The sequence below is a fragment of the Arctopsyche grandis genome, chromosome 7 (genome assembly GCF_051622035.1).
Source record: "Arctopsyche grandis isolate Sample6627 chromosome 7, ASM5162203v2, whole genome shotgun sequence".
Taxonomy (NCBI): Eukaryota; Metazoa; Arthropoda; class Insecta; order Trichoptera; family Hydropsychidae; genus Arctopsyche; species Arctopsyche grandis.
Genome location: NC_135361.1, coordinates 29,009,080 through 29,033,852, shown reverse-complemented (window position 1 = coordinate 29,033,852; position 24,773 = coordinate 29,009,080). Strand labels below are relative to the sequence as shown.

Here is a 24,773-nt window from a genome sequence, read left to right as displayed (position 1 = left end):
AAGATAAATTGATAAAGTGCATCTAATAAAAAACTTGCAAAATTCACTTTTTTAATAACCGGAGCGGAAAAATATCAATTTAAGTTAAACTTACTTATTTAAATACACATGACTAAAAACTTTGTTGGTTTTTCTCATTTATGAAATATGAGCTTTTAAACAATTTTTATATATTTTTTTCTTTTGTAGACTTAAAATCTTATTACTTCTGTTGCAAAAGTGCGTACGAAAATCTATAGTCGGATGTTTTTTCAGTTGATTACCATTTTTTATTGCTAAAATAATTATAATTAATTATCTTGCAAATTTTAAAAATCAACAATATATATTTTATGCATCTCATTTCGTGCTGCTATATAATACATAAATTGGACCGGTTTCATATTTTACTACGTTTACAAAGTTTTTCATTTCAATTTTTTTTATATATGTTAATATCTAAACGTACGTTTAAAATATAAAAATAAAAAAATATATTGAGATAGAAAACCAATACTTACAAACATGGTAAAGTTAAAGGCAATAAAAAATCATAATTAATAAGAAAAATATCTGACTGTGAATCCCAATAGTGACTTTTGGAACAGCACTACTATATTTTTTTTAAATTAATGACTGCAAAAGCCATAAAACTGCAAATATTGCACACTTTTAAACAAAAACAAACCAACAAAAATCAATGTAATATTCGATATTGTAAAATAAATTAATTAAATAACAAAAATACAACGTAAAATTAATTTACATAACAAAAATACAACGTAAAAGTAATTAACGATTTTAATGAGTTTTAATATAGCAGGGGCGTGCACATAATCTTCTAATTTATAATTTATATGTTTTAATAATAAACGCTTTATAAAGTGTACGGCCATAAAGGCGATTACGATCGTTAAAGAAAAATTTGATTAAGAGGCATACTTTCGGTCGGAAAACTTTGATTTTTACGACCCACATCTAATATATATTTATAATATTACATATATACACAACTATATTAAAAAAATTAAATTTATTTAAATTGACTTTGCGCTTTAGAGTTCGACGCCAAGATGTATTTTTATATCCAGCCTGGTCGTAACGCGAATTTCGCACAAAAGAAGTTTAAGAAATTCCACAAGGTCACCTCGAATGAATCGAAAGTGGAAAAAGTGTCTCTTTTCGCAGAGGAAATATAATTTGAAAGAGGCGAAAATCGGAAAACGTGCGACGATATTTCGGAAAAAACGGAAGAAGCTTAATTGTGCGCGAGTCTTCTTCTTCTTTCTTTGACGCGAAACGAGAGAGGATATCCATTTCAAAAGTACACCTCACACCATCGATCCTCCATCCTTATCCCATTCTCTACTATTTTCATTAAAATTTGCCACCCTTAACCATCCCCGTGTTTCGATCCGCCGTACTTATCCCGTGTCTCGTGTAATGCAAAAAAAAAGCGAAAACCAGCAACGAAGTAATCCCTCCAAAGTTTTAATATTGTAAATGGATTTATCCCCGAGAGGATATCTGTAGGTGGAAAAGCAGGGAGGGGGTGTTGTTTTGTCACTTTTTTAAATCTCATAGACAAACAACGACGGTGGGATGGGTGTTTGAATTAACGGTGCTTTTGTTAGGCTTTCCGGTATTATTATGGTCCAGTAAGCCATTTCGTTATGCTGCATAACCAAGCAAATTAATTTATCGACAGTTTTTATTTGCAGAATATTTTACCTGTGATAAGTTAAATATTATGAAATTGTGAAACGAAATTTTTCAAATAAAATATGACTTTTCTTCGTAATAAGGCTTACGCTCGTCAAGAATAATTATGGAAAGCTTACGCTTCGAGCAACTTGTCAGTATTGTATTTAAACATGTGAAAATTATACTTATGAATTCAATTTATAATATTAAAATCAATATTTATACTTTGAGGAGCTTCAAGAATTTAGATTAGATTGAATAAAAAATTCAAACCATTCCATACCAAAATTATTATATAAATTCATACAAATTCAACAAACACTACTCCTTTTTTCCAACAAAATATCATGTATTACATGTGATGTTGATTATAGTTTACAAACATATATACAAATATACCAGGAAGGCTTAACAGGTAAACCCCAAATGCGCCTTCCTGGTCCACATAATTATTACATCGATACATATAAATCTAAACAATATCTGACATCTATGGTCAGATATTACAAACATCGTATGAGTACGATAAATAACGATGAATAACTTTCATGTAACAATACGAATTTTATATTCGATAAACAACCACAGAGACATCTATGGTGAGCAATATAGCGAAATCTAAGATATAACAATAACTAAAGGTTCGCAACAGAAAATTGGGAAGGAAACGCCAATTTTTACAGGAACCGTTTCAATTAAAATCAGAAACATTGGCAAATTCTGATAAGAAACGATCGACCTTGACAAACCAAGGTCTGGCCAACAACGAGACTTAGCGGGAATCGAACTCGTAACATCAAGTACGAAATAGTTCAACATTCACCACAAGACCACGCTGCTGATTATGAAACTAAATCATTAATTCATCCCATTGGTAAAATGAGATGTCATCATATGTGGACTAGTGGTTTGTATATTCTGCTTTCGATCATTTTCGATATCAAAAGAATATTTTTTAGCGAAAGAAATTAATCCACTATCACAATAATATCACTCTTCTAAATGATTCCATGGTTAGATAATTTAAGAAACACTGATCTTAGTAATGAAAATTCACACAAAAAAAAAACACATTTCAAAGTAATTATATAGGTACATATATTCATAGTGTATAAACAATGTAAGGAAAAAACGTAAAAAGCGCTTATTAATACGAAATTTGTTTTTGTCATATTAAATAAAGCAATTTCGTTTGCCTTGAAAGGATGTCAACATTTGAAAAACTCATCTTTGATCTCGGGCCGTCAATTTTCCGGAATTTTCTTTGACTACGAGCAAAATGAAATGTTTACTCAATATTTTCATTGCGCTTTCCTCGTACTTGACTTGTGCCTGCAAAGCCACCGTCGATTTGTGTCGCTCTACACAAATATTTACTTTATTATTGTACACGTACCCCACTACCCCGACCCTACCCCTCATATCCCCTGTGGACTGATTTTTTTATTTTATTTTATTTAACTTTTCACTAAACGCCCAACACAAAAGGAAACCTTTCAATAGTCGCGAATTGTGTCCTGATTTTTATTACGCTCGAGAAAGAGCCGCAGCCATCTCCTTTTTCGTTGCCACTTTTTTCGTTCCATTTATTTGTTCTCAGAAGCGAAAACTCGGCACTTGAAATCATACAAAAACTGTCATATTCATGATCTCTTTTTTATGATTATTATTTTTCACCATTTACAAACATACGCATGTACGTAGCGAGTCTAACAATAGCGACGCATGTTTCTGTTTTATTTTCGAATGAGAATACAAATTTAAATATATACATAAATATATATATATATTTATTTGTAATTGAAAACTTGACAAATGAAAAAAATAAACAACGAAAATGAAGGTTATATTTAAAACAAATTGAAAAAATATAATAAAAAGGAAACTTTTTTCAAAATTAAATATGTAAATTTTATTTCTTTTGTAAATTAATTCAAAATGAAAAAGACGCCGTTTATATATGTATATTGTCAATAAAATATACTTTAAGGTTTATTCATACTACCCAGCACTGCAAGACAACAGCCCGGCACAGCAATGCACTGAAAAGACATTCTATTCATACTGTACAACAACGCTCGTCCAAACGTCTTGTTTTGACCGAGTGCAAGGCAAAATCGGCTTACATATGCATTACAGAGCGCGACAATATAGCACAATGTTGCTTGCGTCATATCACCGAGTCAATATGACATTCCCGAAAATATTCATATGCGCATGCGCAATTTTGTTACGTCTTAGTGCGTGTACTCGCTACTATGACGTCACGTAGTGCGTAAATATTTCTGAAAAAAAAAACAATTTTTCTTGATACGTCACGTCGACATGTATTGCTGTATACATGCGCGAACAAATTAATGTTTCCATATAAAATGAACCAAAGAATAATTTTCGTACTGCTGTTAATGTGCAGCTGATGGTCTGTGCTGTGCCAGTATGAAATTTTGAATACTTATTGACACTCGGATTAACTTATTTATTGTATTGTATGATCACCTAGTTTACTTCATAATCTACATTTTCGTATATTTGTATGTATGTACATATGCATAAAAGGATATATATTAAATATTGTATATATTGCTAACATATTATACATATAATAGTCAACAGAATTATTGCGCAATACTATCAATTTTATTAGCAATTTTTAATTTTAAATTTTAATATGTTTAATCAATTTCCAATCCATATGAAAAGAAAACTTAACAGATTTATGAACATTTGTAAATATCACAAATTTTAATTTAAAGATGTAATTTAAAGATTTAATCCATACGTAGATTTGCCTGCAGACAAATTATATTATTAAACAATTAATTATACAAATATTAAATATACTTTTCAACATAATTTTTGATAGAATTCAAATAGAAAAAAAAGAATATATATTATGAAAGAATATATTAAGTTACTTCTACAGAAGCTGATTTATTTGAGTATTTCTTACACGTATTGTGTGTAACAAGCTACGAATTAATTATGTTTTGCTAGAACCACATGTTTTATTGAATCATTTTCAAAATTATATACGACCTTCAATTAGTTTGGAAATAAACTTTTGCCACAAGTAATATCATAACTGTACGTATCTACTAACAATACAATTGAATTATCTTTATATACGTACATATGTACATAGTACATCAATCTACATACCATACACAGATTACCTAAGCACAATCTACATCGAATTCAGAGAGTCTTTAATTAATATTATGTATTAGATGTACATATTATGAGCATTTATAAGAATTGTAAATAGGTTTTTGAGCTCTTTTTTCTATTGCGCTGTACATGTTAACATTATAATAACATGATTACTAACAAAACTAATTTAAAATTATAAAATGAACTAAATGAGAAAAATGAGCTAATGATCAGTAGATCAGTAGCTATTAAAATAGATATAAGATGTATTGTGAACGGTTCTACGTGACGAGCCAGAATGTTAAATTACAGAAAACACAAATATCGGAAGGCAAAGATCGAAAATCGAAAGATCTTAAGTCGAAAGATCAAAAAAAAAAGGTGCATGGTAAACGGTACATACTCACTTAATTTGCGCGAGCAGGGTACAACAGGAACAAGAGGAACAGGCTTTTCCTCCCGTATTCTACGCGCACATTAATACGGGAAGAAAAGCCTGTTCCTCTTGTTCCTGTTGTATCCTGCTCGCGCAAATTAAGTGAGTATGTACGTGAGTATGTTCCGTTTACCATGCACCCTTTTTTTTATCTTTCCACTTAAGATCTTTTGATTTTCGATCTTTGCCTTCCGATATTTGCGTTTTCTGTAATTTAACATTCTGGCTCGCCACGGAGACCGATTGTGAACATATGTAATTTAGTAATAATAAAAAGCATTTACAAATCAAAATCAATCTACACACCATCATCATACGTATAACAATAATATGTAGAAACACTTTTCATAAGTAACAACAAGATTACATTGTCAAAAATTATCCCAAAATTGAATCAAAACAATTATTTTTTATTTTAACAAAAGATTAAGACATGCATACATTGTATGTCTCACGAATAAAAAGCAAGTATCGTACGTCAAATTTAAGAGACTGAACTAAAGAAATACAAACCTACGTATGTATGTATGTATGTATGTATGTAGATGTAAATTGAATAAGCGAAGTGAGACATGAAAAAGCCTTAAAATTTAGATGATTGGCATGTTTGTAAATATTTTCGTTAAATATTCCAAATTAAAAGTGTGGATGGTATCCAAAGTAAAATGTATAACTATCTGCTGTCACAGGAGATTTCCACTGCTAATTCCACAGACTTGGAAGTAGCGAACAAAGCATTCCCGTAGGATAGCTTTCATGTCGAGAGCGACCACTTTACCTTAATAGAGATTAGCTGTATTAAATAGACACTGAACGTTGTTAGTAAGAATGAGAATCCACACTTATTTATACACATACATACATGCATATATATAAACATATCAAATATAAAAAAAACCATAGAGTTAAGCATCTGTTAAATTCACAACCGCCACAATGATGCAATTCAGGAAATGATTTTTATTTATAATTACTATTGCAATTATACAGAACTTATTCTGAGTATAATATTTAATACTGCTGGTCAGACTTAGATATTTGTGACTCGAAATCGATAGTTTGCCAATCTATCTGATTTCATTGTAGAAACGGTTCCTCCATCAAATTGGCAAAAATCATCCTACCCGCTATGTTACAAATATCTGAATTTGATTTATGTACAACATTTAAAAATTTATGTACGAGCCAAAATTCATAGATATCTCTATGGAATAATTAATTAATTAATTAATACAGCGATTTATTTAATAAAATATGCTGCAATGTTTGTAATTAATTGACTAAATTGTACTTTTAATTTACACATCTAATTTAATATAGAATAGATTTGCATTTAATAACTTCCATATTAATATAAAGAATCACTCCATTATATATATATATATATATATATATATATATATATATATATATATATATATATATATATATATATATATATATATATATATGTGTATAAACAATCAATACAATATGCATTTTTGAATGTAAACTCAAGATACCTACTATAGATAAAATGAGATAAAAATCAATGCATTTAAAACTAATATTATGTAATAATGAAATAATATCATCATTATCATCATCATCACCGAGTGAATATTCATCGAAAATTTTACCATCGAAATCGTTCGCCACGCTCTACTTCTCATCAAAGCGAACGATCCAATCAATTAGTTGGACCATTTCTCCCTTTCGTTCGCAGGGCTCATCACGCCCTTTTTCCTCGGACACGTTGGAGATGTCGTTGATTAAAACGCCCAAAAATTGCCGCTGCTTTACGTCGCGACGAGGCGCGTCTTAACGCGTCATTGGGCACCCTTTGGAAGCGGGAAAACCCGGAAAAACACCCGCCCACTTACTGTAGTCGAGGTGTACAACACCGGGAAAGTGTCGCAGGGTGTGTAAACCGAGTGCAGATAGAGAGGAGGGGTGACTAAAGATTCAATGGGGGGGCTGGGAATTTCCCAAAGACCCGTACGTGTACTTAAATTCATGTACATATTGTGTATATGTATACAGGGAAAAACTGACTACACATACATACATACACGGTTAAAAGCTTACTCATACTTCCATAACTATAATAACTAAGTATCCGGTAGACCGAATATATTAAATTTACTATACCTACAGAGGGGAAGATGTGACTCATTTTTATATATTAAAGTTCACTTATTTTTAATTAATTGTTCCAAAGTTAAAATATAATTACCAAATTGCCTTATTATCGAAGTTAAAATATTGCTTTTTACTATATGAAAATACTTTTACCCACTTAAAAGATTTAACCGACAAATTCGACACATTCGAGAATTGTTTTTACTGTCGATTCTTTTCGGCAAGGAAAAAAAAAGCTTTAACTTAAACATGAACATAAGAAGGGAGGATAGAGGAGAAAAAGTCATAATTCTTTTCATGTTCCATGTTTGAAAATGCATATTGTTGAGAGTTTCTTTGGGTATACACCTTAAGTTTGAATAAATATCCAAAGTATTTACGAATATTATGAATCGTAAAGAGAAAAAAATGAATTTGGCGTAAAAAAATTTACACCAAAACAGGCCATTTTTGTTTCAAATAACTTTAGTAATAACTGTATGTTTCAAATAATTTCCAAATTTTTAATATATTTTTTATGTAATTCTATAAACCCAAGAAAGCTTTCATTCACTTTTATTCTCAAATTAAACACGGAAACTTTAATGTTCTCGTGATTAAAAATTCAATTTTTTTATCATCCAACCAACCAACCAATAAACCAAAAAAAAACCTACTTTTTCGGATTTTTTGTCGAAATAAATTGATTCGCTGGAGGCACAAGACATTACTTAAAACCACCGATTTTTTATTATTTAACCTTCCCTTGATACGATAAAAATTTTCCACAATGTACATCGATGAACATCTAAAATTCGCCTTTTTCACTCCGGTCTAATGTACATACTGTTGATACTATTACCAAGATAAACATTAAATTTTACTTTTCATGATACATTTATTGGTAATCTTGTGTTTTTCTTCATCATGTTGAGACCTATCATAATTCAAATCTATTCCGTAAAATCCGAGAAACGTGAAATCAAAAACTAGTATTCAAAAGGTAGTTAAAAATGGAACAATATGAATTCCATTCATGAAATGTATATATTTCATCACCGTTGCATTTTTAGTTTGGAAGATATGAGCTTTTAAAATATTCGTACTATTTTTTTTCCATTTTTCCTCGCTGGAAAAATCTATTTTCCGAACCCATTCGTGTTGAGACGCGATAAAATCGCCATTTTCCGCCGGAAACATACCACCTTAATACATACATTATGCGCTTAATGGAGACGTGTCGTATACCCGTTATAATGTGCATGTTGTGATCGTAATTTTAGATCGCATTCCACACCACTGTAATATCAATATTATTATTATTACGCATATTCCGATTTTATATTCCATTTTTTCGCTCGAATGAAATCTACCATTTCTTGTGAAAAATGTGTCAGATTTGAGATTGCCACTTGTTGTGTCTATGTCTTCGTATAAATTACCAAGAAAATGCACAAATAAATTGGATGTGTCTCCTTGCGAACAAACTGCCTGCTTTTCTTGACCTTCGTCGGCCTTTCTTTTTGCAGAATTTGTCAACCGAGTCTTGTAGTGAATTTTCTTTTCAAAATTTTGTCTACAAGGTATTTCGTTCTCATAAAATCGAACGACTAGTATAAAATTTGATATAAGTCGTTCAATTCACCATTGAACTTTCTTCAAAAATATTTATATTTGCTTGATCCTACGGTTATTTTAAAAGTTTTTTTTAATGGAAAACACATTTTATGAGTAAAGATTATAAGTTTATTTAGAAGATAATATCATTTTTCGAACTACGATAGTATTTCCAGACATGCATCCAACTATTAACGTTTTTAATATAAGAAGATAACTTGAATGTTGTTTTTCAGGTGATGAAATATTTCAGTACGGACTTTAGTCCAAAGAGAAAGGTTAAAACTGAGAATCAAATCAATGGAGATGTTATCATTGAATTTTGAACACAATAAAGCGAATTTTTGATCACTTGTATGGGATGTGGCGTTCAATCTATTTGGCGAGATATTAAATTGTTTACATTCAAACAAGGACATAAAATGATCAATAATTTCACTAACAGAAGTCAATTTAAATTATAACATTGACATTATTTGCTCTGAAAATATAATGAAGATACAGAATATTGATATAATTTCAATAAGTTCGAACTACATACATACATATATTATTAATTGTAATTACATAAATTTGTACATCAAACGAATTGATGCCAACAATACAAACGGTGATTGTTTCCAAATACAAATTTACTTAATATAAAGGGCACGTCAAACGTTGAGGCCCCTTATCAAAACGATCGCCGTTTCGTAAACACATCAAACGGTGAATGAATATACAAAAAAAAGTAAAAAATACAGCCGAAATAATGAATCCGCGTTAACATTGTACAATAAATGTTGGAAGCTTTGGGGAAAATTCGACGTAGAGCTTTTTTTAAGCGATGGAACGCCTCTTTTTTTTATTAACATTCATTCCGATTCGAACGTTTCCACTACATAAATTTACCAAACAATACATTCTCGTCGAAATACATAAATAAATACACACAGAGACATACATACATACATACATACAATGGCTGTGATCGTTCGACAGTGACATTGTAATGCGAAATTCTATTACATCAAATTTGGCCAAGGCGCGACTATTTAATTTCGTATTCATTATTTATTAATTTTACACAAACACGACTGGCTTAAATATTTTGTAATGAAAAACATTTGAATTTACACATTACATACATACGTACATATGTGCATAAATAGACTGAAATTCGTGGGAATATATCATAAAATCATAATTCATATATTCAACGTAATTAAATTTGGATTATTCGGCTCTCAAATTATACATATGCATATGAGAGGATTTTCTGTTCGAGAGTGAACTAAGTAAAATTTATATTTATACATATATTTTTTTATAAATCGAACGTTATAATCTCGAATGTGAATGAAAAAGCTATTGTTTTAGTAGATTGGATTTTGGATTGAGACTTAGGCCAGCTTAGAGAAAGGATAGAAAAGGAGCAATTTTATCGAAGTGAAAGTTAAGTTAAGCATATATATACATACATAGTTCAAAAGGTTCACACGCAGTAAAATATTATATACATAATAAAATGGAAAAATAATGTTTTGTATATTTTGGCTTTACATTTTAATGGACACTCTGCCTATTTATATACATAAAACATGACAACTACATATTTTTGTAAAAATATACTTTGAGTACATAAATTTCAACGCCATTTCACAAAATTTGCAATCAAACAATTAATATATTACTATTAAACCATTTTTTATGCAATATATATGTACATAGGAAAAAATATGAAACAACATCGATGTTACGTTGAATCTTTTTTTAATCCACACATACATTTTATTTTTAAAATTTTTGTTTTTACCATGGTGCCATTACAGGTCGCCCCAAAGACTAACGAGGTCAACCTAAGGCTCAAACCCGGGACTTCTCGGTGGTTAGCGTTAGCGCAACCACCAAACATACTGGCTGATAAACGTAAATATGATTAATAAATAATTAAAATATTCATCGATTTTATATATAAAAAACATGCCTTGCGAAATTCCTGGTCAGTTGTTTATTAAATTTGGTCAGATATTGTGAAATCTTAAGACATTGTTAAAATTGTAGTATGAGCTTATTAATAAAGAAAATTTCCGCGCTATATCAAACGTTTCAGAAGATTTATTATGATTCACTTAAATTATGCTGATGATACACCGTTTTCGTAAGATTTATTGATATTTCCGTGTTTTTCCAAATCAAATTGTTTCCAAAAAACAAATATTATTATATAAATACACTCGTATGCATCTACATTTTAATACAATGTATACATTTGAAAGTAACATTTAAATATTTTGCTACACGATTCATTTTACATGTTTCTGAAAATAAAATCACGTTGTGATATTACTTTCATCATAATTATTTTTAAATATCTGTAAAATACAATATTATATTATATTTCATTTTCTTCTTTAAAAATAAACGTTCTGGTAAAAATTATACTACTTGTTTATTACTTAAAGTTGTATTAATACAAAAAAAGAAACCAAAATGAGCAAAAAGTTACTGATTTGAGTATTAGTGTGTTTTTTTACATATTGCTAAATTAATTGAAATATTTTCTTTTAAACGAGCTATTATATATAATATATATTTTTCTTTAGTCACATACATATATGTATGTATTTGTATTTCCCAAAATTTCGTTTGAAATACATTAGTCAATTTGATACTCAACGATCAAATTATAAATTATCTACATACATATGTAAATACATGAATAACTATCAACCTATCATGGAAGAAATATATGAGCCGTTATAATTGAAAGTGGCCTAAGTCCACGTTTTCTTATTTCGAAAAATATCTGGCAAAATGTATTAAAATAAAATTTTGCATTAAACAATATTTAAAAATATTAGTGGCCTGGAATACCTTTATTCTTATTATTCGAGATTCTGGACATATCGAATAGTCAAACAGAAATAGTGTTTTTAGAACTGAAAATCATACTTCCGCCACTTAAATATATATTTTCAAACATGCCTATAAAAATTTAACGGCCCAATTCAAACAAATAAAATTTCTAAAACTTTGATAAATCTCAATAAATAATTTATTTATTCACCTAACCTGCTATCGAAGATAAAATAGAATGATCGATCTTCCAGTAACTACATATGTACACACATATGTGCATATACATATGTATAATAGATTATTTCAGAATTCATATTCATCATTCTCCTCTTTTATACAATTCCTAACTAGCCACGTCATTCCGTAAAGAGATTTGCCAAAAAGCGAACATCAACAATACGATCAAAGTACAGCTTAAACATACATGACATAGAAATGAGAACACTAAACATAATAAAGTACACTACAAACTGTATAAGTTCCAATTCGGAATTTAACACACGTTCTTACACCACCCGAAAAATATATATGTACATATATATAAATACATACATACACATTCTCACACCCGAAAAAAAAGGGAAATGCTGATCTAGACGGATGCCGAAATCTGCGTTGTTTCAGCAGCAACCCAGCACTTCAGGAGGGTATCTATCGAGGCCGTGCTGGGCAAGTTTTTTATGGATCGTCGGAGAGATCACATCAAACGTGGAAGACGAGGGCTGAAAGTAATTGACATTTACGACAAATGTGATTTATCGCATCCGACGATCCACAACCCCTGCAAACAACCACCCCTTTAGACACCCACCTACACACGCACACGAGTATAGATATGTAGCTATCCTCAAAGAACCACCCTTGACTTTTATTTACATCGCAAGCTTCAAAACAACACGTACGAGGTGGTGAGATCGAAAGTTTGACAACAGACCCAGCATCCCTGTAATACGACTTGGGTCGACCCCATCGATCCCGCTCTCTTGTGACATTTGTTAGTCGGACTTTTTTATATGAAATATAGGTTTCGTTTATTTATAGTGAATATTTCTGTCAAAAACTATTTCTTGTTTCTTATACATACATATACATATATATTTAAAATCATATTTTCGTTACCTGTATGGAATAACGCCTCGAATAATAACAAAATAAATCCCTAAAAATAATTTATAATACACCCATATATACTAACTTGAAAAAACTGCATGCCGTAAATAATATTCCGTTTGTTACAGACATTACTAACAAACTAACCAGTAGATTGTATGACAGAATCACTAATAACCATACTAACACACTTGTGAAGAGTCTCGGTGATTACAACAAAATGTCTACACCCTTGAGGTATAAACACAGATTACCTAAACACAATCTGCTTTAGGTCATCGACTTTAGAGAGTCTTAATTAATATTATGTATAAGATGTATTATGAACATTTATAAGGATTGTAAATAGGTTTTTTAGCTCTTTTTCCTATTTTGCTGTACATTAACATTAGAATAATATAATACGGTGATTACTAACAAAATTAAATTAAAATTGTAAAATAGAAAACGATCAGTAGATCAGTAGCTATTAAAATAGATATAGGATGTATAAATTAGATTATATCTATTAAAATAGATATAACATACCTTTAATATGGAAATCGATATATAGAGTGTTATGAAGCTACATAAGTGCAAATCCTTAAAGGATTAATAGCTCATATCATTTAGAAAATTTCGAGGCACATATACTTCAGCACAAAGTCTTATGGGTTTTTTTTATTTCATTTTTAAAGTATTTTAGTAAGAACACCAAATTCTTACAGTTAATTGCTAATACTGCTCAAGTTAAAAGTCGTATGTTAGTCAATTATTATTTTTTTTGTTTTTATAATGTTTATTAAATCAAATAAAAACAAATACAACTATCTGTGTCAACGTAAAAATATATTAGAGGCACAATAAATTTTCGAAAATTTGTCGATTAGGAAAAAACTGACATTTTTTGTATTTAAAAAAAGGACTTAATTTTCCTTAATAGCTCTAACCTATTTAAAAACATGCCAACTTATTGCCCTTTCTTTTAAGTTATCACTTATCAATGCAGATATCTTGTCAATTATCAGAATTAGAGTGTAAAAACCTAATTGAGTGTGCGTCCCGAAAAGAGACCGCCATTCACAAATGACTTTAATTTGAACTTCTAATGTCAAAACAAAATTTAGTAAAAAGTATTTATTATTTATGTTCAAATACTGATTTATAATGCATGCTCTACTCCTTTTTCTCACTTCAGTAGTGGTAATTTTGGGTTTCATCTTTTCCTTTATGGTTTGAAAATCTTTTTATATTTTTCTAATAAGCTGTTATAGTATATTAATTTTTTTTTGTGTAAAAGTGAAAATAAACCATATGACTTTGTTATAAGGTATGTGTAGTTCAAAATGTTTGAATGATGTGAACTATCAACCCTTCAAGACTTACTTAGCACTTAGCTTCATAACATCCTGTTTAAGCAGCGAGGCAAAATAAAATGTTTAAAATAAATAAAATATGCTTACAGGTAAGTTATCTCCGCGAGTTATATTAAATCTCTTACCTTCACTGAAACCTAAAAAGTTAAATATAATATTTTAAATTAAAATACAAGTATTATTAAATAAAGTTGCACAGATATATAAATAATTTGAATATTCACCAGCTATATGTAGTCTCCATCGCAATGGTTTTAAACACCTTTGCCAATCGTCTTCTTCAATATACAATTAAATAGATTGCAAAACAGTTTAGCAAACACTCATATTTATGTATTTTTAATTCAATTTAGAAATATATGAATTATTTTTTAAATTTAAATTCATTTATGCAAAAACAAATGAATTTTTTTCTTCATACGCGAAAGAAAATTTCTACACAACTGAATACTTCGAATCAATTTGAAAAACACTCACTAAAATCACTTTGTATCACAATACGGAGATAATAATCATTATTATCGGATGCGAATGATGATTTATCTTAACAAAATACACGGAGTCTGCATATGAAGTGTGGATTTAAAAACGATAATATTCATTTAAACTATATGTACATAGGTATACTAGTTTTATGATTATTTTTCTTAAAACTTTCAGCTTCATTCGCGAGAGATATCATTATATTGATTGATATATACAATTATGAATTAAAACGTTAAATATTCGCGAACAATTTTTGCCTAGTGCGAGGCTCAACTGTTATTCGTCAACTGAAGTTAAATAAAAATAAACAAGTGAAATAAATTCATTAAAATTCAAATGCACATGTATATAAATTTAATACGCTTTAGCTGTTAACACTTTTCTTCCGTTTACACCTTTTTCATTTTTTTCAACTCAATTCTTATGAATTTTTAAATATATTTATAATAGAAAATTCTTAAATAGGATTGCATCTTTATCGGTTCTTTTTCGAATGGCTCCTATTCCAAGAGCTATTCGACTTCTTAATGAAATCGTTGCTGCCGAGACTGAATGTGATATTTTCCACCTTATTGAGCGTAAATTGTCGGATATTACCATTTATCTGGTAGTCTGCGCTCATCATTGTTTTCATGATTGATTTTGATTTATGAGTGGAATTTTGATTTTCTATCTTCCATTTGGGCCTCACAGGGATGTTTTGTATTTGCAGTTGGTTCTTATTTATTGGAACTGACTGTAGAGCAGTGGTTCTCAGGCGAAATTTCACCGTGGCCGCACAGGTGATAATAGTGGTCCCATGGAAATGTCTGGTGGCCGCACCAAATTTAATCAAATAAAAAAGTGGATCAATTTATTCATAAAATAAAATAAATTTTAACATTTTGGTATCTATTTATTTAATAATAATGCAAATGGAAATTGCTCAATACTCCTTTCTTCCAATGCAAGCCGCATTGCTGCTTCTAAGTTCGCGTCTGTCAGCTCGTTTCTAAATTTGTTTTTAATAAAGTGCATTACACTGAATGATCTTTGCAATTGTTGCCAAATCTTTATATTGGTATGTTTCATTTTCAACGTATATTTCCGACCAAAATTTTTGAACCGAAATATTATTAAAATGGTTATTAAGTACTTGATCATGAATAATTTATAATAATGCATATTTTACGTTAGCCCAGTTAATTGATCTCAATACTGAAAATGATTTTAATCTATTTTGTAGTACTACGAAATCTTCATTTGTCATCATAATAAAAGGGGAAGATACAAAAGAAACAGTTTTAAAAATATTTAATTCTTCGAACCTTTTATCAAGTTCCAGATTCAGAGATTTAAGACACTCAATTATTTTAAGTTTTAATTTTAATTTTGAAGTTGTTTTTGTCATCTTATCTATGAAATCACTAACAGAAGATAAAATTGTTATTTTCAACTTCTGTCACAAGGCTTTTCGCTATAATTTTAGTTTGTCAATGATGAGCATGGTTTATATAATATTATTAAGTTATATTATATATAAAGTTACTTTTTTGTAGTTTTTAAAATATACTAATTTCTTTAGTTATTATTTTGTTTCTTTTCTTTTCTGTTGTATTTTTGACCATTGTGGCGCATTAGGAATTCCTGTAATGCTACAATGGTTCAAACTTTAAATAAATAAATAAGTAAAACATCAAATATTTTAAATACTTTCAAAGCATATATACGAAAGTATAAATACATTTAAAGCCAATCGAGCTCATAGTTACACTAAACATAGTACACGCCGTTTCCGGCCGAACAGCCGTCGATATTTCTCCTGGAACTACCGGTCGAAAAATCAACCTGATTTATTTTTCAGCAGTTTTATATTCCGATGGTAAATCATCGGTGTATAATATATGGTATGAAGGTGAGCTTTCGGAAATCCGGTCGATCCGACGAACCCGCGAGAGCTTTGCGCGATTTCATATACGCACAATGTTTGTGCGTCTGTCTTTGTGCTTCGTAATAAATTTACATAATCTAATTTGATGTAAAACGATACCGCACAAGGAGGATTGGGGATTCGTACCGAAATTAAACAAAATTCTTGTTATCTCTCGAAGATAATCTCCGAATCGGCGGCGGGGGGGGGAAATCATTTTAGCGGAATTAACTTGTAGCTTTTACCGCGTCGACGAACACACCACCGTTTCTAAAACCTACGCAACCTAATTAAATATTTAGCTCATGCTGACTCACAACAAACAATATGACCTTTGACGTGAAGGAAATGGGTAGAAGGGTTTGGGTTGAATTCGAAAGTGCTTCAATTCGAAAACGTGTCCGCGCTATCGTAGGAAATACGACTGATTTCAAATTATTGTATCGATCTCTTATTGTTAGTAGAAAATGTAATTACGTATACATTTATTTACCTTATTGTATTTAATATTTACTGTTTTGTGTCTAATTAAGTTATTATATTTAATAACCGTCTCAAATTCTGCGGATACTTCATTTATTCGCAAATAATATGTAAACAAAAGCATTTGATATGTGAAAGTACATATTCAACTTTAACAAACAAGCTATTAATTACCATTATATATGTGAAGCTCATTATAATAATTATTATTTATGTGAAAAGCATGGTAAACAACCACGAATTTTCCAATATAAGTATACATGTATCTAAAGGCTACCAGAACAAATGGAAATGTTTTTCATATATTCCGAGCGTCACATACATATTTGTACTTAAACTGTTAAGGGGTATTCATTTAATTTTTTTATAGTTAGAACTATACCATATAATAATTAAATTAGTGCGATAAACAAACTGCAATTATGAGTATTAATTTACATTAAATTGAGTGGAAAAAAGTCATATTACGATATAGAAAACTTTTACTCTTAAAAAAATACAAAAGTTTCAATTACAATTGTAAGTAAGCAGGGCATTTGATTTCAAAAGAAAAATCTGATATAAAATTGATGCAATTTATCATAGTAAAAGTATAAATTTTAAATATACAGAAGGTGTAATAATATTTATAATATATAGTATATGTGTAACAATATTTTTTTTAAATGATACACAACTTCCTTGTAGTACACGGAAAATTTCATTACAGTATTATAAATTTGCTTTAAACACGAAAGCATAAAACAAGCAATATAAAAGCTATTAAAACTAATTGTCGAATGCTTAATAATAGTGGAACAACTATGAAACCGTAATTTTGTAAATAAAACGATAAACCGAAAACAAAACCACGTCAATAAACTCAGCCTAAACTGAAAGTACGATTAAAATCGACACAATAAGCGCCGACTATAATTAGTTCGAAAACCAATGCCATCAATTTGCATTTAAAAATAGCTTTTTAATCATTTTTTTTTTCAAATCTTCCATATTTATTTCCCGACTTTCGGAAAAACACGTTATATTTACACATTATAACATAAATATTGAATATTGATTTGATAGATATGCTAATTAAGTAAACAATTTTCCGACACAGCTTTAAATAAGCTTTGTGGCAGAGGTCTACTTATATGTTTATAGAATATTGTATTTACATTGTATTCAGTACTAGTGATTTTATCCGGCCTCGCTCGGTATTTCTTACATAAACCGCTTAAACATGGCTAATCTTATAGTAAGCATTAATTTGTTTTTTTATTCCGAAACTGAAACAGAAATCCGGATCCGAAACTGTAAAAGAAATCCGGAACCGGAATTTAAAAAAGAACCGGGATGCGAAACTGAAACAGGAATCCGAATCCGGAACTGAAACAGAAATCCGGATCCGGAACTAAAACACAAATCCGGATCCGGAACTTAAACAGGAATCCGGATCCGGAACTAGAACAGGAATGCGGATCTTAAACTGAAAAAGAATTCCTGATCTGGAACTGAAAAAAAATCGGGATCCAGATCTGAAAATGGAATCGGGATCCGGAACTGAAATAGGAATCGAGAAGATTCGAGAACCGAAAATGAAAAACGATTCCAGATCCGGAACTGAAAGACGAATCGAGATCCAGAACTGAAAAATGAACCTGGATCTAGAACTGAAAAAGGAATCGAAATCGAAAAAGGAATGGAAAATATCGTCCGCATAGAAATTTTAATTTGTTCGATGACGTCATGGATTCTACGAACCAAAACATACATACAAAGTCTTTCGAAATTATATATTACTATTATTTTTACCCGGCTTCACTCGGTATTTGTAATATAAACAACTTAAACATGTCAAAACAATCCAATAGTAAACATTCATTTGTTTTTACTAATTTTATTAAATTTATTTGAATTGAAAAAATAAAATATTTAACGATGTCAATATTGTCGTCATAGAAACTTTGATTTGTTTTCGATGTTCCCAACAAACCTTACATACATAGTTACATTGTTGAAAATTTTCTTTCGAAATTATATATTAGATATGTGTGCAAATTTTAAAGAGAGTTATGTAGCTCAATTTAAGTAGGTCAAAAATTGATTGCAAAATATAAGCTTCCACCAACATACATAAATTACGTGCTAAGATTCTATCAAACAGTATATATGTACAGTGTCGATATTGCGACTTGATCCTCCAAAGCCTTTGTGCTTTGGCAAATTTGCATCGCGAAACCGCAACATAGCAGAAGGTATGAGTGGTGTTAAGGTGTTGGCGTGTCATCGACACTTGTTAAATTAAACATCTCACCTTAAAACCGCCGATATCTGTCACAGTGCAGCTCAAAACTGCCAAACGACCGACGGCAGCTGTCACGTTCTGAATGGGACCTATAAAGTCCGGGTTCAGTTCTTCCGGTTGAGTCGTTCCCGCACCGGAAGCGGACGTTGCCGATGTAGCCAGCCGAGGGCGGACAAAACCTGTCGGGGAGGTGGCTTGAATGTCGACAACTGGAAGAAAAACAGGAAAATATTATATGAAGAGTATAAATAATAAGCTGGTGAAATTGTTCACTTCATAAACATGTCAAAAAATGCAAAAAACGAACCATGCAAATCCTTTGCTACTACATATGTATATTCCCCGATTGAAATGAGCAAAGGACATAGCTAGTGGTGCGTCTTGTGATTTTTCACAATATATATGTAAGTACGACTATATTCGATGCGGTGCAAACGATCGAAATGCGCCAGACAGACTGAACCACAGATTAACGATACGTGTACCTTAAGCGTGCGCACTGCTCGCACTTACACTAAGCGAAATCTACCCGAAGTCCCGACATACCTATCCTGTATACCTTCTGTGCTTCTGATACTTTAGTTCCGAATTTTTACTTATTAAATTATTAAAAACTCGCCAGAAAGATCCAACTCAATTTTAATAATTACCATTTTAATAATTGCATCTGTGCACATCGAAAGGTTACTCGTCATCTGATGTGCAATCCATCATTCGTGAAGTCGAGAATTGCGTTTAAAGCAGCCGTCCAGTTAATCTGTGGTTCAATCTGTCTGGCGCTTTTCGATCGTTTGCACCAAACCCATATCTGGTTACGCCTCGACCAGATAATATCTATTTTAAATCGACAAAATCGAGGTTTCGTAGTTTTCTCCTCCGAAACTGGACCAATTTAAAAAAAAAATCATCATCGGTATGAAAAAGATATTTTCTATGTTGGTGTGGTCGTATTTTTTTACATACCTCCTTTACGTTTCACATGACTTTCGTGTCAGTGGTCATTTTTATCTCTTATCCGATCGTTTTCATACTTTGCCATATTGCTCATTTTGGTCATCAATATACGTAAATGTATCGTCTGCCATTACGTTAGAGATAAAATATCGTATACAATGCGTAACAAATATCCAGAATCTCGGATACGGTGACGTTTATGACGGTACGTAAGGCTACCATAATCTACATATATTCAACCTTTTCGCCTTGATATGCTATTTCAGATTTTAATTGTTTAAACGCCTATAATTCACTCTATATTTTATAAAATTTGCTCTATAGGTTCTCGTTATCTCTAATATTTAAATATTTATAGTTTTAACTCTCATATGTATATATAAATTTCAAATTTGGCGTCTAGCTTCATGTAATGTAATACACGATATATATATTGATTTTTGGCCAAATATGTCAAATCTGACATATCACTGTATATCTCCTCAGTCGGTTTTATCTGCGAGATAAGTATTCAATAAGAAGTTATGTTGTATCTAATTAAAAATCAACCGTTAAATAAACACGCTGGACTCTTTTCGTGGGTGTAAAAAAGAGGCGATTTTATAGATGTTTGGCAGCTCCTACATAACTCTTATAAAAAATAACTAATCAAAAAAATAAAAACACAGAAACATGCTAATGGTGCACATCTATAGCATATTAAACAATAATTTCTCTAGTGCTATTATTGAGGAATAGAAAAGTGTAATATATTTGTATGGACAAGGCGCTGGTGTACAGCCATCTTAATAAATCAAGGCTTTATATTTATTATTTTCATAGATTTTTACTAGCCTCTTCATTTATATCATTACATACGGCTCAAGCCTCTTACTAATATATTTAACTAGCTGTATATGACCCGGTCGAAGTCGAGATTGAAATCGAAATTGATATTTTATTTCTTTCATATATATTGGTTTTGTCGCCAAGCGCTTTTTGCCGTGGCTTTTTTTTATAAAATAAATTTACATGATACATTTATTATTAAAAAATTTAAATATGGTGCATTTGAACAAACAGATTGAATTCATATGTTTATTTTTATTCAATTTCAGTCGACGAATAAAGGTTGAGCCTCTTACTAGGCAAATTTCGTTCGCGAATATTTAACGTTTCAATTCATAATCAAAAGTATCATCAAATACAATAATATATTTCGCGAATGAAGCTGGAAGTTCTTAAATGAAATAATCATAATTAAAGTGTCATCTATAGTTTTAATGAATATTGAATGCGAATCCGTACTTTGTACGCAGCATTCATATACATGTTTTGATCAGATAAATCATCATTCGCATCCATAACTAATGATTATTAGCTACGTATTGTGATAAAAAGTGATTTTAGTGCGTGTTTTTCAAAATGATTTTAATATTATTTAGTTTTTGTTGAAAATTTCCTTCGCGTGCGATATAAAATAATTTCATTTGTTTTTGTACAAAATGAATTTAAATTTTAAAAATAATTCATATAATTATAAACAATATAAAAAATTCATATCAGTGTTTTTTTTTAATTTTGTGGAATCTCGTTAATTGTATATTGAAAAAGATGATTGGCAAAGGTGCTTAAACTATTGCTATGGAGACCACATAGAGCTGGTGAGGTTTCACTTTGTTTTATATTTCTGTGCAACTTTATTTAATAGTACCTGTATTTTAATTTAAAATTTTATATTTTTTAGGTTTCAGTGAAGGTAAGAGATAAATATAGATAAGTCAATACATATAACTTGCGGAGATAACTTACATGTGAGCATATTTTATTTATTTTAAACATAAACGATTGCCTCGCTGCTTATATTTTGATTTGATAGTTTTATATTTCATATATCATATTAACTGTTTTCATTTAAAACTTTTATGAAAATATGATTTGAAATATAAATATGTATGAAAAAACCACTCACGGATAAATACCGATGCGGTGCAAACGATCGAAAAGCGCCAGACAGACTGAACCCCAGATTAACGACACGTGTACCTTATGCGTGCACACTGCTCGCACTTACACTAAGCGAAATCTACCCGAAGTCCCGACATACACCTACCCTGTATACGTTCTAAATTATTAAAAACTCGCCAGAAAGATCCAACTCAATTTTAATAATTGCATCTGTGCACATCGAAAGGTTACTCGTCATCTGATGTGCAATTTTTCATTCGTGATGTCGAGAATTGCGTTTAAAGCAGCCGTCCAGTTAATCTGTGGTTCAATCTGTCTGACGCTTTTCGATTGTTTGCACCAAACCCATAAATACACATGTTGGTGCCACTTTAATATGCGGTCTACCTTCACATATCTACCTTCGCGTTTTTACTTTAATATATGCGGTCTCACTGTCTCAGTTCTCGTTATTTTATTAAATTGACTGTCACGAAAAAACAAACATGTACTAAGTCTCTTTCGAAATTATATGTATATCAGAATCCGGCGCCTGCGTTGTTGTCATCAAATTGTCATCAAAGTACATACATATATATGTACATATGTATGTATGTATTTATATATATATATATATATATATATATATATATATATATATATATATATATATATATATATATATATATATATATATATATATATATATATATATATATATATTGATATATTGATATACATATAATGAAGTCGTTGTTTTTTGCACGATTGATTTACCAGTTTGGTTTTGTGAGAGCGTGTATATTCGAGGGGGTCTCTCCCCATTCTGACACAAATATATATACATATATATGTATGTATATACATCCACAAATGCACATTCACATGGCGATGACAAACAAACCGACTGCGAGTGCATGAAATGAAGTGCATCCACTCTCCCCACACCAAATGCACATTCAGCGGGGGTTCATTAAATGACACCGATACACGTTTGACAGATGCCGCCACCGTTGTCTATATTGTGCACTTCACGTTTGAAATGAAATTTCACATACATACATACACATGTACATACATACATACGGAATATGTAATGCCCCAAAAATAAATCGGGTGTGTGTATATTTTTAATTTAATTTTTTCATATATTTACATATGCCAGAGTGCTATGACATGTTACTCTAAGTCAAAACTCTGGCCAAGTGTATATACACATATGTGTGTTTTTGTACAAGTGTACATTTTTTAACCAAACCGGAACAAAAAAATAACGTTATGGGTCCCTGGTTTACACTAGTTGCTAAAACTATACCTATATCTTAATAATTCATATATATAGCCACCAGTATGGCTCGGTGGTTCCCGTTATGTTTAGCACCGAGAGGTTACCGGGTTCATTCCCGTGCTAATATTTAATACTGCTGGTCAGACTTGGATATTTGTAAATCGATCGTTTCTTATCAGAGTTTGCCAATTTGTCTGATTTCATTGTTGAAACCATAGGAATGTTATAGTAATAGAAGGGCCTTTACGAATAAATAAATTGTGTCAATAATACGCGGTAAGTCTCCATAATTGTGATACAATGCACGGAATATAATCAGGGTCATCACATATTCACTACATAAATTAAAGTTTTATTTTGATACATATGTAGATTTATTTGCAATCTGAGTTTATGGTGGTGTTGGGCGTTGGTGGCCAATCCGTTTCATTTCTCAGTTTTGTATTTGTCTGTACTTGGGAACTCTTAAATTAACACGTAATGTATAGTTTCAACAAAATATGGTTAATATAAAATGAACGATGTTTATATTAATTAAACTTAAATAATTGGTTATTTATATGATTGAGTATTCGGCGCCACCAAAAGAAATGTTTTTATATTTATTTAAAAATAATTTTTACATTTCTCTGGTGCCACCCCTGAAATTTTATGTGTGTAGAATGCGTGTGATCGCCATGACTCTTTCGAAAACTGTCAAACTACGATGTAAATTGAATAATATGTTACTTAAATGATCAATTTACCTATAAAAATGTATCCCATGTTGTTTATTGTGTGTTTTTGAATGCATTGTGCAATTGTTAACGATGCACTTGCCCATCTTGCGAGTAATATAAACAAACAAAGAAGATTTTATCGGACATATGTACGTCGAGCACCAAACATAAAATACGACTGACGCTTAAATTATTTAAAATGGTCTGTGTAAATTCCTCACTTGACAAAAATATGACGCCTAAAGCCACTTCTATTATTATAAAATTTCTCTGTTTGAAACGTTTCCTCCATCAAATTGGCAAAAATCATTCCACCCGCTTTGTCAAAAATATCTAAATTTGATTTATGTACAATATATAAAAATGTATGCACACGTTTAAATTCATAGATGTCTCTATGAATTATAATTCATCAATTAATTAATTGTT

General features: G+C 30.5%; 1 protein-coding gene across 1 annotated transcript in view; it reads right to left on the bottom strand.

The window, feature by feature from the left end:
• The window catches only part of LOC143914132 (neurotrimin-like), a 199,100-nt gene extending 178,837 nt beyond the window's left edge, over nt 1–20,263 (bottom strand). The window contains exons 1-2 of the mRNA XM_077434221.1: nt 20,260–20,263; nt 19,467–19,666 (exon numbers count right to left, since the gene is read on the bottom strand). Of these exons, the coding sequence (XP_077290347.1) occupies nt 19,467–19,666; nt 20,260–20,263 (204 nt within the window). The remainder of the gene's footprint in view (nt 1–19,466; nt 19,667–20,259) is intronic.
• Between the last annotated feature and the right edge of the window lie 4,510 nt (nt 20,264–24,773).